The sequence below is a fragment of the Galeopterus variegatus genome, unplaced genomic scaffold, assembly GCF_000696425.1.
Source record: "Galeopterus variegatus unplaced genomic scaffold, G_variegatus-3.0.2 Scaffold18332, whole genome shotgun sequence".
NCBI classification, from domain to species: Eukaryota; Metazoa; Chordata; class Mammalia; order Dermoptera; family Cynocephalidae; genus Galeopterus; species Galeopterus variegatus.
The window spans coordinates 1-13,423 of NW_007744443.1; the positions used below are offsets into that span (position 1 = coordinate 1).

General features: G+C 41.9%; 1 protein-coding gene across 1 annotated transcript; it reads left to right on the forward strand.

The window, feature by feature from the left end:
• The first annotated feature begins 10,393 nt into the window (after nt 1–10,393).
• Nucleotides 10,394–12,321, forward strand: LOC103582881 (pancreatic progenitor cell differentiation and proliferation factor-like protein). Its single transcript, XM_008564353.1, has 4 exons — nt 10,394–10,448; nt 10,756–10,847; nt 12,038–12,115; nt 12,218–12,321. The coding sequence occupies exons 2-4, from the start codon at nt 10,793–10,795 to the stop codon at nt 12,319–12,321; spliced, it is 237 nt and encodes a 78-aa protein (XP_008562575.1). The 5' UTR covers nt 10,394–10,448; nt 10,756–10,792.
• The last annotated feature ends 1,102 nt before the right edge of the window (nt 12,322–13,423 follow it).

The window sequence follows — 13,423 nt, forward strand, 5'->3', positions numbered from 1 at the left end:
TAAGGCCTCCTTCCTTCATGCCCCCAGAATCTCAGGGGCCCCATGCAGAGAAAGAAGTAGCAGTGGGGCTGCGATGTTGGAGGGGGTCACCCTCCATCTGGCTGCAATGTGGACCCTGTCACTGGTGATAGGTGGAGTACTGACAGTCCAGGCATGCCCTAGCAGGGTGGGCTGGGCTGTACTGTGTTCCTTCAAAATTCATATGTTGAAGTCCTAACACCCACTGCCTCGCAGTGTGAATGTATTTGGAGGTAGAGTCTTTAAAGAGGTCATTAAGTTACAATGAGGTCATTAGGGTGGACCCTAATCCAATATGACTTGTTATTTCATAAATTTTTATCAAATTTCATGAGGAAGAGATTTGAGAGGCCCACAGAAGGAACACTATAAGCCAAGGAGAGAGGCCTCAAAAGAAACCACCTTGCCAACACCTTGATCTCGGACTTCTCCCTTCAGAGCTATGAGAAATATATTTTTGCTGTTTAAGCCACCCTGTCTATGGTATTTTGTTAGGGCAGCCCTAGGAAGTAATACACAGGGCAATCGTGAAAACATTCATCATGGTGCACTGGAGTTGGGTCATGGTGGAGGGGGGTGAGGTGTATGAAAGGGTCAGAGGAAGTGCCATTAGTAAGACTGAGGGGTAATCTGACATGTGCCAGCTGGTGTTGATACACTGGAGAAGATCTGTGAAGGGAGGAGAGAGATTGTTCACCCATGTGAGCTGAATGACAAAAGTGAGAAGGTTGCTTGGCAGCACGTAAAGGGAACTGTTATTTCCTGCAGCTAAAGGGCAGAAAATCTAAGGGTAAGTCTCAGAGACTTAATTACAAGAGGATCAGAGCTTAGAGAGGGATGAATTTTCTACCCTGGTTCATCTGCTCTCCGAGTCCAGGGCCCCAGTTGGGAAAAAACCAGACAACGGGATTTGTGATGGAGACTTCTGAGTCAATGCACTAAAAATTTCTGATTCCCAAGATTGTCCTACACCTTCTATGTCTACAGAATTCCTCCCTGGTAAGATTAGGGTTCCTCTCTTGCTTGAAGATGATGCACGGGCCTCTGGTTTGCAAGACAGCACACGTTCTTGCAGGACCTACCCCACCTCCTCGCCTGGCCACCAGACAGGTAACCTGGGTCAGTTACAGCATCAGTAACTGAGGAGAACTGGGCCCACTAAGGTGGGAAAGAGACTGTGCCCTGAGGAGCTGCAGGGCTTAGCCAACATGCACATGGGTGAATGCAAGTGGGGCTGTTTCCTCACGTGTTGCATCAAGGACTGCCGGATGTAAAGGAGCTTAAGGGAGAGTTTTCTGATAAAGGTAGTTTTCCCGTGATACCTGACCTAACAGCCTGGCAAGGCCACCATATGTTGTGAGGATAATTCTTGGAAGTGACAATGGCCCAAATAAGGTGAAATAGAAATTCCAGAATTGCTGTGGAAGGTGCATGAGGAAGGGGTCAAAAAAACGCAGAGAAATGGGTGTGCTAGAGTGCGTATCCTACGCAAGGCCAGAAAACCCAGCTGACCACGTGTCACTGGGGATACTCTGTTTTCCCCAAATCAGAAGAGCACATAGGGGGGAGGAGCACCAGTGTCATGAGCTCAGTGAGGACTTTTCTCTGTAGTTCAGGGCTGAGAATAGGAGGTGCTGTTACAGAACACGATCCCTCATTGCAATGGGAATGACAAGACCCCCCGAAGGGGCAGGTTGTGACACTCGTCCATCAGAAGCTGGGCGGTGCACTCATCATAATGAGTGGCTGGGTCAGAGTGGCAGGAAAGGCATCTCCTGACAGGGAGCCGAGCAGGCTCAGGAGCGTTGCTTCATCCACATGCAGAAATGCAGTCAAGGATTCTGGGCATGTTCACATCAAGAGTATTTCTGAACTCCAGCCTGGTTTCTGGATCTGAGTTGATTCTCATACTCAGAACTCACTGACTGAAGGGGGGCTGTCCCCATGAGTGAGCCTTCTGTGACATCATGGAAAGTCTATCTGGAAATCACTGTCCTTCCCCAAGGGACTTAAGGGACATTTATGCACTGAGCAATGGGAGCACATAGACATTCTGAAGACTTCTTACCAAAAGGACTATGTTGAAATGGACTCTCAGGGATCGGAAATGTCACTGTGACATCCTTGGAGGAGTGACATGTATGTGACCCAGGACCTCAATGGAGCCCTGGCACAGGTCTGGTTCACACTCATTCTGTCCGCTGGGCCCAGTGGTTGTCTCCCCAGTCTCCAAATGTAAAATTTAAATTGACACAATCATTGGTTGGCCACAGCCCTGTGATGGTGTAGGAGTGACTGTTGTGGAAAAGGCCCAGTGGAAGCTTCCAAAACAGCTCTCCACCATGCCTCCCGCCCCCATAGCAAAGATATAAAGAATGCGCAAGTGGTGATTGCCATTTAATTCAACTACCCGGCCCCTATAAAAACCAGCTGGATCCTGTAAATGATGATAGACCTCTAAAAATTCCCTGGATGGCGAGGAGTCTGGAGACAATTAGGCACAAGCTTCTAAATGTCTCCTCCCAGTGGTGTCACATGGCGTGGAAAAGGCCCAGTGGAAGCTTCCAAAACAGCTCTCCACCATGCCTCCCACCCCCATAGCAAAGATATAAAAAATGCACAAGTGGTGATTGCCATTTAATTCAACTACCCGGCCCCTATAAAAACCAGCTGGATCCTGTAAATGATGATAGACCTCTAAAAATTCCCTGGATGGTGAGGAGTCTGGAGACAATTAGGCACAAGCTTCTAAATGTCTCCTCCCAGTGGTGTCACATGGGACACGTTTAATTCCTCCAGCAAAGATGTGATAACAGTGCAATGTGCTGCCAGTCAGAGAAATGCACTTGAGCCTTGGGGTCCAGCATTCTCACTGAGGGTCAGGCATGTGACTTACAGCGCTTGCCCAACTTACCTCAGGTACTGAAGCGCCAGACCACCATAAGTCACATCATCAGTATGGACTATCTAGACAATTGGTATCGGGTGGCTTAAGGCCTCAGGAATGCAAAAACACTTTTATGAGACAAAACATTCCAGGAGCTCAGTTCCCAGAAGGCAGCCAAGGCCCAGCAATGAAAACAGGCCTTTCCCACGCATATACCCACAGCTAAATCAGTGGCTTTAAAAAGCTCAGGGATGAAGACGTGGGTCAGTCTCCAGGTAAACCACCTAGAGCAGAGGCTCTGCCAGCCCAGAGTCAGGAAGCACAGGCTTCACAGCAGAGGACAGAGAGTAAATGCCCGTGTGACCTCAAGTCCGGCTGCAGGGGCGAGAATTATAGTCCATCCTACTCACCCACTCTTGTAAGTTTTCCCAGGAAGAGAAATCTACCTGAGTCGCCAAAGGTGTTCCCAAACAGGATGAACTGACTATTCAAAGCGAGTGGATTCGAGCATGGCAAGGGTGTACTGAGGAGACCCTTCCGAGCTGCCAGACCTCCCCTGCAGGACAGATCAGCTGCGGCGGCTCACTGCAGCTGACTTCAGTCACTGCCCAGCTCACTTTTTGCACTTGCTTTCAGTGAGAAGTCGCCAATAAGTCTGCAGGCAAATTTGTTTGCTTTCCAGGGAATAGAGCCTAACACCTACAGTTGGATAATCAGATACAGCATGCATTTTGTAGATTAGAGTCCGAGGCTTATTGAAATAAGCAGCTTTCTCATACTGGGATTGGGGATTTGTGGGGAAATGGGAATAATGTAGATTAGAAAAAGAAAAATGGTGTTTAGGAGTATGAGCTGATATTAAAACAATAAGAAATAAAAACAAAATTTCATATTTCTTTGCTCTGACTGATACTGTGGAATATGTGATAGACAAATAAAGTATGTTCATGTCTCCAATCTGTTTCGTAGGCCTCCAAATTATTGTTATACTGACCATTACTAGTCCAACCCAGCAGGTATAGGATTCATAAGCCAGAAATACTGATGCAGATATGTATGAATATTTATCTTCGCTTCAAGTCATGGAACAAAGAGAAAAGTTAACTGAAATCCTTTGGTATATTATATTTATTACTATCAGTGCATTTGATTACCTAAATATGTCAGCATTTAAGATAAAAAGTGTATCTGATAAAATGATTGTCATGTGTCTCCTTGCAAGCTCTCCAGATTCTGCCCTGCCAGTCCTAGACTACAGGGGGCTGGGGCCAGTTATTATGCTAACTTACATCCTTTGCCATGGGAAATTGAAAGCTGACAATAATGAAAAAATTGGCAGCTGAGAGAATTCTGATGGGAGAACACACTTAGAAATGGTCTTTGCACCAAGAAGGGAAATGTACTTCTCAATCTGTAAGTTAGCACTGAGGTTGAGGTGGAAGGCTCTGGTTGCTTCTCACGGATTTGGCTGCCAGAGACATTACTCACCTGCTCTGTGGCTGTGTAGATGTTGGGGAGGTGACTTGTGGACAGACCCTCAAGAGTCAAGGCCAGTGCTTGCTAATGCTTGATCAAACCGTGTTTTATATTGTGATTACTGTTTGGAGACTGGGCGGGGAGGAGGTAGGGTGGAGGAGAGAAGATAAAAACTGGAACTAAATTTTTTCAGTTTGCATATTTGCATGATTGGCAAGCTACTCATCACTCCATCCAGTAGTTCTCAGATCTGAGGAAGTCGTTGAACTTAATTCTCTTTTGCTTTAAGGGGACTGGGGAAGAGCGCAGAAGAGAGACTTGTAAGTTGGGTGGACAGTGTAAGCAAGGGCATGAAGTGGGAATGAAGGTGCCATCGTAGAAGGAAACAAGACCTGCTCAACAAAGCAGAGGGTACACGTTAGGGATGGGATGGTTGGACATGCCGGGTGCATCTGCCTTGCCATTCGGCAGCCGGCATCTGGAGACCCATTCAACTTGGGGGAATCTGACACTGTACGTCTTGCTGTGGAAGTCAGAGGTGATTTTAAGTCAGAGTGCAGGCTAAGCTCTAGTAACAACAAGAACACAATATAGTGGCTTACAGGAAAATTGCATTTCCTTCTTATTTGCCCACCCAGTGGTGACACAGCTATTTTCACAATGTACCTCCTGAGGTGCCTTCAGTTGCTACCATTTTCCATCCAGTAAGCAAAGAGGAAGTCCAAGCAGACTGCCTTGGTCTCTAGGGAGACGAGCTTGCAGATGAACCCCGCACCTCTAGCATTTCACTAGTCCAAACATGTTCCTGGCTACAAAGGAGGCTGGAAATGTGGTGTCTCGTTGGGCAGACTATGCCCACTGAATATTAAAGAAAAAGAGAGAATAGATCCTGCGAGACAGCAATTTTTGCTATGAGGATGCACATCTTCTCTCTCTCCCCATGCAGCTAGATGCGATCACATGGCCTGGGGTAGCGGGTCAGCTCAGCCACACTGGGGACTTTCTGTTGGAGGTTCAATCCCAGTTGACAGCAGGGTTTTCATTGCATTCTGTCTGTGCTATGACTTGGGCAGGTGTTTCTCTGCTTATGTGTATTTGGTTCTTGCCGTATTCTAAGCCTGCTTCCTTCTGCATGGTTCCCCCAAAGTGCAATGGCTCTCAGGACAGAGTTCATAATAATACTTAGTGTAGCTTGAAAAACAGGATTTACTGGGAAAGCATATGAATTGGGGTCAGTGAGAGAAGGCACTCAGAGCCAGTCTCTTGTTATCTCATGGGAGGCATGAGGGCTGGGATTTTTTGGTGAACACAGTGAAGTACTATGGTGTTGTGGCTCCTACTTAGTGTAGCTTGAAAAACAGGATTTACTGGGAAAGCATATGAATTGGGGTCAGTGAGAGAAGGCACTCAGAGCCAGTCTCTTGTTATCCCACGGGAGGCATGAGGGCTGGGATTTTTTGGTGAACACAGTGAAGTACTATGGTGTTGTGGCTCCCATTCTTACAGGAAGGCTGGATTTGGGTGCCTACTGCTTAGAGGTTGTCTAGGAGAACCAGCAACCCAGCTCTTGGGACATGGGGCTCTTGCAATTTTAGCTCCTTGTGCCATGGGGGTTCAGTTTAGGTGCACCTCTCCCCATGTCCAGGCTCTGGTGATTCACTCACCAGGTGACACCAGGTGGGATTTCAGGATCTCTTTTGGAGAATCTTGCTTATTAGAGCACAGTTCTCTGTTTCCTATTGATTTTATGAATTGACCACTATTCTCCCAATCAATGATTTCCTGGCTCTAGATGGAATTGGTTTCTGTTGTGTACCATCATAATAATTGGCTGGTAGACTATATATAATTCAGAGAAATATAAAAATTGAAACAAACAATTGAATTGTATTTTTGGGAACTGTAATGCATTTCAAATAAAGTTAGATATTATTATTCCTACTTTATATATCACTTGCAGAGGCCCAGAGATATTCACCGACTAAATGTTGGGAATTTTCTACACAATGATTATGAAATGAAACAGTGTTCTAATGCAGATTGACATTCCTTTTTGGAGCACCTGCTACTCATGTTCATTTGCAGCATTAGTTATTAGGAGTGACTAATCTATGCTTAATATGACACATTTATTGGCCTGGGTGTTATGATGTATTTAAAATTCTTGACATCTTGTATGCACATTCAGATATTTTGTAACTGCAGATTGGAATGAGATATAGACAGTGTTAATCTTGACTGTCAGGACAGTCGGATATTGATCTTCTCATCTTGAATACTTGGCCAACTGTCTGTGACAACACAGGGGAGCTATAGTGAATTACCTCCAAGCTTAACTATTGTTCTCGTACTGGATTTCAATGCTATAGAAAACAGCAATTTGATATCTTTTTACTATTGTACCTAATGTCAGTAGAGTTGGAAAGAGTAATAGCATCCTCTGTGAGATAAATAGATCATCCTTCAGAAAAGTTGCAGTTGACTTTAATTAGTATTTACTCTCCTTTAAACCTTTGTGTATCCTGTAGGAGGTATCAGTAGGGAGCATCTTGCAACTTGTCTGAACAGAAACCTACGGATGTTGGCCCTGTCTTCCCTGCTGGTTTTCAGTGTGTCCTCAGAGTTGGACAGCAATGTTGTCTTGTTATCATCGAAGATAAATGTTAGCACAACTTAATTCTAGGAAAGAAGACTCAATGAAAATGTTATTGTGATTAATTCTAGTACTTACATATTTTTTTAAAAAACATGAATTAGCAATCAGGTAAAAATTAGTCTAATCTTGTCATTTATAACATGGAAATCTGAGCCCTGTTATGTCATTTTAATTATTAGCCAAAGATGTCATCCTTGCTACCATGCACAGAAAGAATGCATTGGTTTCATTACATTTTTAGAATACAAACTATTATATCTGTCGGGTTTGTGCTGGGCATTGCTAAAGCCATAATGAATAGAGTAGTCTCAGCCTTGGAGCAGCTCACAAAAGAAATAAATGACTTTAAAAATGTGCATAGTGTTATTATTGAAAGATACAAGGACTAGGTTCAGGTAAGAGTGGTGCCTGAACGGCGTGATACCACTGGCTAGGCGAAGCAGGGTGGCACTGGGGGCTGCAGGTGCAGAGGCAGAGAGGACAGCATGGCTGTAGCTCACACTCAAACCGAGCCTGCACACCGACATTCCAAAACTTATGAAAGCTTGCAAAGAAACCTAACACTAAGATAGCCCACAGATCAACAACTTTTTTTTTCCTTTTTGTCTTTTTTACTGACCGGTAATGGGATCGCAACCCTCGGTGTTGCGCCCACACCATGCTCAGCCAGTGAGCGGGAACTGTGGGATCCAAACCCTCAGTGGGAGCGCCACCGCGCTCCCAAGCGGCACACTCTCCAGTGCACCACCGGGCTGGCCCCACAGATCAACAATTTTGACATAAGGTATCTGAGATTAAGTTGATTCTATGGAGGGCTCAACCAAAATTTCATAATAACCATGTTATGAATGATTAGAGAAACAAATGAAAAAGTTATGGAAAAAAAGGGGCAGAAATTCAGCGAGAAAATTAGAATAGGTGGATGAATAGGTGGATGTAGGGAAAAACTAATGAGAAATACTAAAAGAAAAGTCACTGAAATAAAAATGTATACACAGGATAAACTTTAGGTTGGACATAGTTAAAGAGAGCAGTAGTAAATTGGAAGAAATGCTGTGCTATTCATACAGAAGGTAGTAAAGACAATAAAATTTAAGCTATATCTGTCTAAATTTACATTTATGTTAAAGTTTTAAAATATACATATACATATATGCGGTTGACAAATGAAAATTATGTAGGAAGACCCCAATGCCTGTCTAAGAGGAGGTCCAGAAGCAGGGAATAGGAGGAACAGTGGGTGTGGTGGTTTAAATTAGTTTCCAGAAAATATTTACTCCCCCTCTCCTCCTGCCCTTCATGGGGTAGTGCACTTCCCTACTCAGTGTTGGATTCAGGTGTATGTGCTGTGTGGTCCGTGGAATATGAGCAGAAGTGACAGCTCCAAACCTAGAACTAAAAAATCGTTGCATAGTACCAATGACTGCTCTGGGAACTTCCATCCAACCATGGGTGGAAAACATAAGCTAGGTAGTTGCTGTTCTCAGATCCATGAGAGGCATAGGAAGCCAGCCAAAATTAAAAACAATGCAGTGTACTTAGAAATCATCAATTAAAAGGTAGCTTTGAAAATCTTATTCTTTTGGAAAAAAGAAAGCATCCTTAAATAATTAAGACATTCAAGAAATGTCATAATGGCAGTTACAAAACATTTTGAAATAAATAGCAATAAGAATAATCCTGACGTAAGCAAAAGGAATTAGAATAAAAGCAGGAAGAAGATAATGAAATATAAGAGCAATGAAAGAGAGGGCCAAATAGGTCTTTGAAAAAAATTAATTTAATAGAGAAACGTGCAGCAAATCTAATCAAGGAAAAAAGAGAAGGGGCAGAAGACGTGCTTGTGACACAAGGTACTTAAAGGAGGTGTAACCGGGTGGAGCATATATTTATCTATCTTTTGTTTGTTTTTTAATTGCATATATTTATGATGTACAACATGACATTTTTATATACCAATTAATGGTGAGATGATTACTGCAATCAAGCAAATTAATATGTCTATCTGTACACCTAGTTACTTTTGCGTGTGTGCGTGCGTGTGTGTGTGTGTGTGTGTGTGTGTGTGTGTGTTAACAGCACCTCAAATTTCTTTTGGCAAATTTCCAGTGTACGTGTGTGTGTGTGTGTGTGTGTGTGTGTGTGTGTTAACAGCACCTCAAATTTCTTTTGGCAAATTTCCAGTGTACAGTAGTATGAAGTACAGCCCTCATGCTGTACCTTAGATCTCTAAACTTTTTCATCCTACCTAACTGCAACTCTGTACCCTTTGACCAACATATTCTTACTTCCTTCACCTCCCAGACTCTGGTATCACTGTTCTGCTCTGTTTCTCATGTATTTGACTTTTTTTAGATTCCACATACAAGGGGGATCATGCAGTACTTTTCTTTCTGTGTCTGAAATAGACATTAAAAAAAATCACAATGGCAGAGTGCAATAAATGTTTTGAACACAACTGGAGGCCTAGTTGACATGAATAATTTTATAGCAAGGTATACATTACCAAAACTGAGTTCAGAAAGAACGCACAAGCTGACAAAATGAAGAGCCACCAATAAACGGAAACAGCCATTGAAATGATCATCCCCAATGGAAAGGGGAGCTACAATCTGATCCATAACTCAGCTGAATCTATGCAAGGGCATAACAATCTACATAAGAAACATTACAAAAATTAGAATGAAACATAGAGTCCATATCAATAATTCATATTGATACAATGTCATAAATTTCCCCCCATAAATTTTCCTTCATCATCCATGTTTTCCATCTGTCTTGTGTCATTCTGGTTGGAATTTCTAATGCATTGTCCATCTGCCCATTAAGTTGAACTGTAGAAGTTCCTTTCCCAGGTAGACTTTAGTGTTTCACAGAGTTCGTCAGTGTGCTCCTGTGCCTTGCATCATTATGTCTCTGTGTTCAATCCTCCCAAGTAGCCTACAGACCGGACCATCCCTGGCAACCGCCACTGTGCCCAGCATGAGGAGATACCTGGATATTGGCTCCCTTCCTGCAGTAACCAGCAGTTGTAAGCCATGATGTCTGGGCCAAGTCCCTCCTGGCTGCCGGCTGACTGCAGCCTAACTTGGCACACTGACACATTCCCAGGTCCTTGGACTGCTTGAGGGCAGTCGGTAGAACATGTTCTCTCACTGTCCTGCCTGGCTGTGTGCCCGCTGTGCCTCCAGTCACTGGCAGCTCAGGCCATCCAGCCTGGGGCTTCTAAATAAAAGTGAGGTGTGCCCAGAGGCCCCAGACCACACTCACAGTTGCTGCAGGTGCCGCCTGATCTGCTCGTGTCTCTATCAAACCACTAAGAATTTGTTCTTTCAACGTGCTTATTTTCTGAAGACACTTTAGAACCACGTTTGTTCTTTTAAAAAAGAACAAATTGGAGCAAACAAATACGTGAGTGGTTGCATCATGGCTATGTTAACACTTTTCTCTGACCTTCGTAGAACAAGTTGTGTGCATTGTTTGTAGGTGGATATATTGTTTTTCTTTCTTTTCCAATGAAATACTAGCTGAGTGTATTTTTTTGTTCGTTTCTTGCAGTATATTTGATTGCAGTTTTGTGTAAACTTTTAATATCCTTTTATCAGATATTTATTTGAGAATAAATCATGTTGCTTTGCATAAAATACTCACGTGGGAAAAGGAAAACGAAACTCCATGTGGTTAGAATCAGCATCTGTCTCCCTTCTCTGTTCCTCAGCTGCTGCTCACAGCCTCTCGGTGCTGTCAGTGAAGCCATGGCCTCGGTGCCCTCCGTCGGTTGTCTTCTGGCCAAAAATCAGTATTATCAAAGTAAGTTGTGTCATCACTGGAGGATACCCCTAGACAATATGATCTGAGGTGATGTTTGCAGGAGATTGTTGACCTGTGTATCATTTTACGTTCAGAACTTAAGGGAGAAAACCGACAGCTGTTGCGGTGATAGTGCAGAAAACGGGAGTAGACTTCAGAGACCTCTCTCAACCAAGGCTCATCCCTCAGCTTTAGCTATGTGATATCGATGAAGGTGTTAACATAAATATGTGAGAATAAGATTATGTGTCATGATTATATTTTAATTTATCATACTTTGCTTTTCATAGGATGCATTAAAAAAGATCATTTTATGTAAATAAAATAGTCTTCAATTCCTTAGAAAGTAGGTAATTGCATGACTCTACTTCAAGAATTTTCTAATTTTCATTTTCTGCTATGGATAATAGGTCAGCATTTATCTGGCCAGTTTTATTTTTATTAATCTAACCATCCGTGCATATTCATAGCTGAATAGAAAATTGTAGCTTCTTAAAAAAGATTGAGAAATTTTATAAAATGAAATGAGCATTTCAGAACCAAATTAACATTTGTTGAAAGTATCGATGCCAAGAAAATGTAGAAAGCTCTTATTTCAAGGGTTGTTTGTAGCATAAGAGTTAGAAACACCTATTGACTTATTCTTTTACAAAAAGGTTAAACTATGCCCATTTACCTGGTGTTATTTTATAAATGGACGTTATTTTTATGTTCTGATCTTTAAAAAGACTTATAGGTTTAAAATACAAATCTAATAGAACAAAATACATATTCTTTTAAAATAATTCCTTAATTTCTAAATTTGATAACTTTTGTAAGATTGTAAATATATATATATAGTATTTTCTAGGGTAGTACAATAGAATTCATTCTTGATTTTGTACTTCCTAAGTTTTTATATTTAACATTGGAATATATTTTAAATTGTACATTTATATCTGTAGAGTGAGAGAGAGAGAGGGTTGTCTGCTATGGAAATGAGTATATCTTATTAGTAGAAAATGTAGTATTCTTTATTATGGAAGCTTTTTCATTGATTGATAATTTGATCAGTTTTTTGCTTCATGAATTTATAAGTCCAAATTAAATTATTTCAGGCCAGGCTACTTGAGAGTCCCTGCATGAGTGACACGTGTGTGCTTGTCTGTGAGCCAGATATTTATCTGTTTATCATCACTTACTTCCTACAGAGTCCAGTATTTCTTCAGTTAGTTCTTTAACTGGTTCTTATTCTGTTAACCTCCTAGATGATGGCAAATCCCAACAAGGTACTTAATTTATTTCTACTCGGTGTCACCCTCATTATTTCCCTTTGTTTTTCATCTCTCAAATTTGTTTGATAAGGAAGTGCTATAAATTTTATTTGATAGGGTTACCAGAAGCAGCAGAATCCAGCTGGTGGTTTATATCCTTTTTCTATTTTGAACCTGTACTTTCAAATGAGAGAATAAAAGATGCATCTGCTAGTGGGTGAGTTTTAGCCTTTTCTCATAAGGACATTTCTTCCATGGTGAATGAAACAACGCGTGTAGTAATCGTTGTGTAGCTGGTCAGGGCACCATAGGCCTGTGTCTTGAAGGCAGTGAGGCTTTGACATAAAGGGAGGGGATGACACGGGGGGGAGGGTTCCCTCAGTTTAGTCAACCATCGCTCCTTCTAATTCAGTCACAGAAGAATGATCATTGGAAAGTCATGTGCCAGTTCTTGTCATTGCTTGGGGGGGAATGGATTTGGAATCAGAGGCAAGGTTCTAAATTTGCTTTTCCAATACCTCAGGAAAAGAGTAACCATTGCCTAGCTGCTATCCTGGATCACCCGACTGCTGGTTTTGACTAGCTACTGTATTACGCCAGTTACTAGAAGGAAGATTGAATTGGTGGGTTTGTAGATAGTGATTTCCATTCAGTTTGAATTTTAACACACCAAATAACACAGTTGTTATTCTAATTTTTAAAAAGTACTTGATTTATTTTTTAGACACTTTAATGACTAGTTGAATAAATAATAATGAAGTCCATGGATTCTGATGTTAAAGCATAATGGTTTTGATTAATTTTCTGCATAAGTTTGAAATAGGATCAATGTTTAAAATAATTTTTAAAATCAATGTAAGGCTAATTGTTGAAAAAAGGTTTTCTTTACTCTATCAAGTTTATTGATTTGAATTATCTAGGAAGTGTTTTCTTTATTTCTCCACCTTACTTTGACTATAAAAACAACCTAAATTACCGATAAGCACATTACAGCTAATCATCTTTGTGCTGCTATTCGATGAACATCTTGGTAATAGCTGACTATTTTATACAGCACTGATAGTTGAATCTGACAGTCAAGACACTCTACCTGCTGCGGTGCTACACAGGTGGACCCTGCCCTTGAGCGCTCCAGCTATTCTGAGGACTCCTCTCCATTGTAAGAGGACAAAAACCTGCTTGAGACCTCATCTATGAGACAAGCACACATCGGCCTCCGATAGAGAAACATTTGGGCATTATTCTCAATGCTAAGATTATCGCTGGGAGTGGCATCAGCTACATGAAGGATATTTGAAAAGCATGCCTTTAGAAACATGTGAC

Coding starts and splice junctions, on each gene's coding strand:
- LOC103582881 (XM_008564353.1), top strand. CDS start 10,793: ATGGCCTCGGTGCCCTCCGTCGGTTGTCTTCTGGCCAAAAATCAGTAT. Junction 10,848..12,037: donor CAAAAATCAGTATTATCAAA/GTAAGTTGTGTC, acceptor TACTTCCTACAG/AGTCCAGTATTTCTTCAGTT. Junction 12,116..12,217: donor TGATGGCAAATCCCAACAAG/GTACTTAATTTA, acceptor TTTATTTGATAG/GGTTACCAGAAGCAGCAGAA.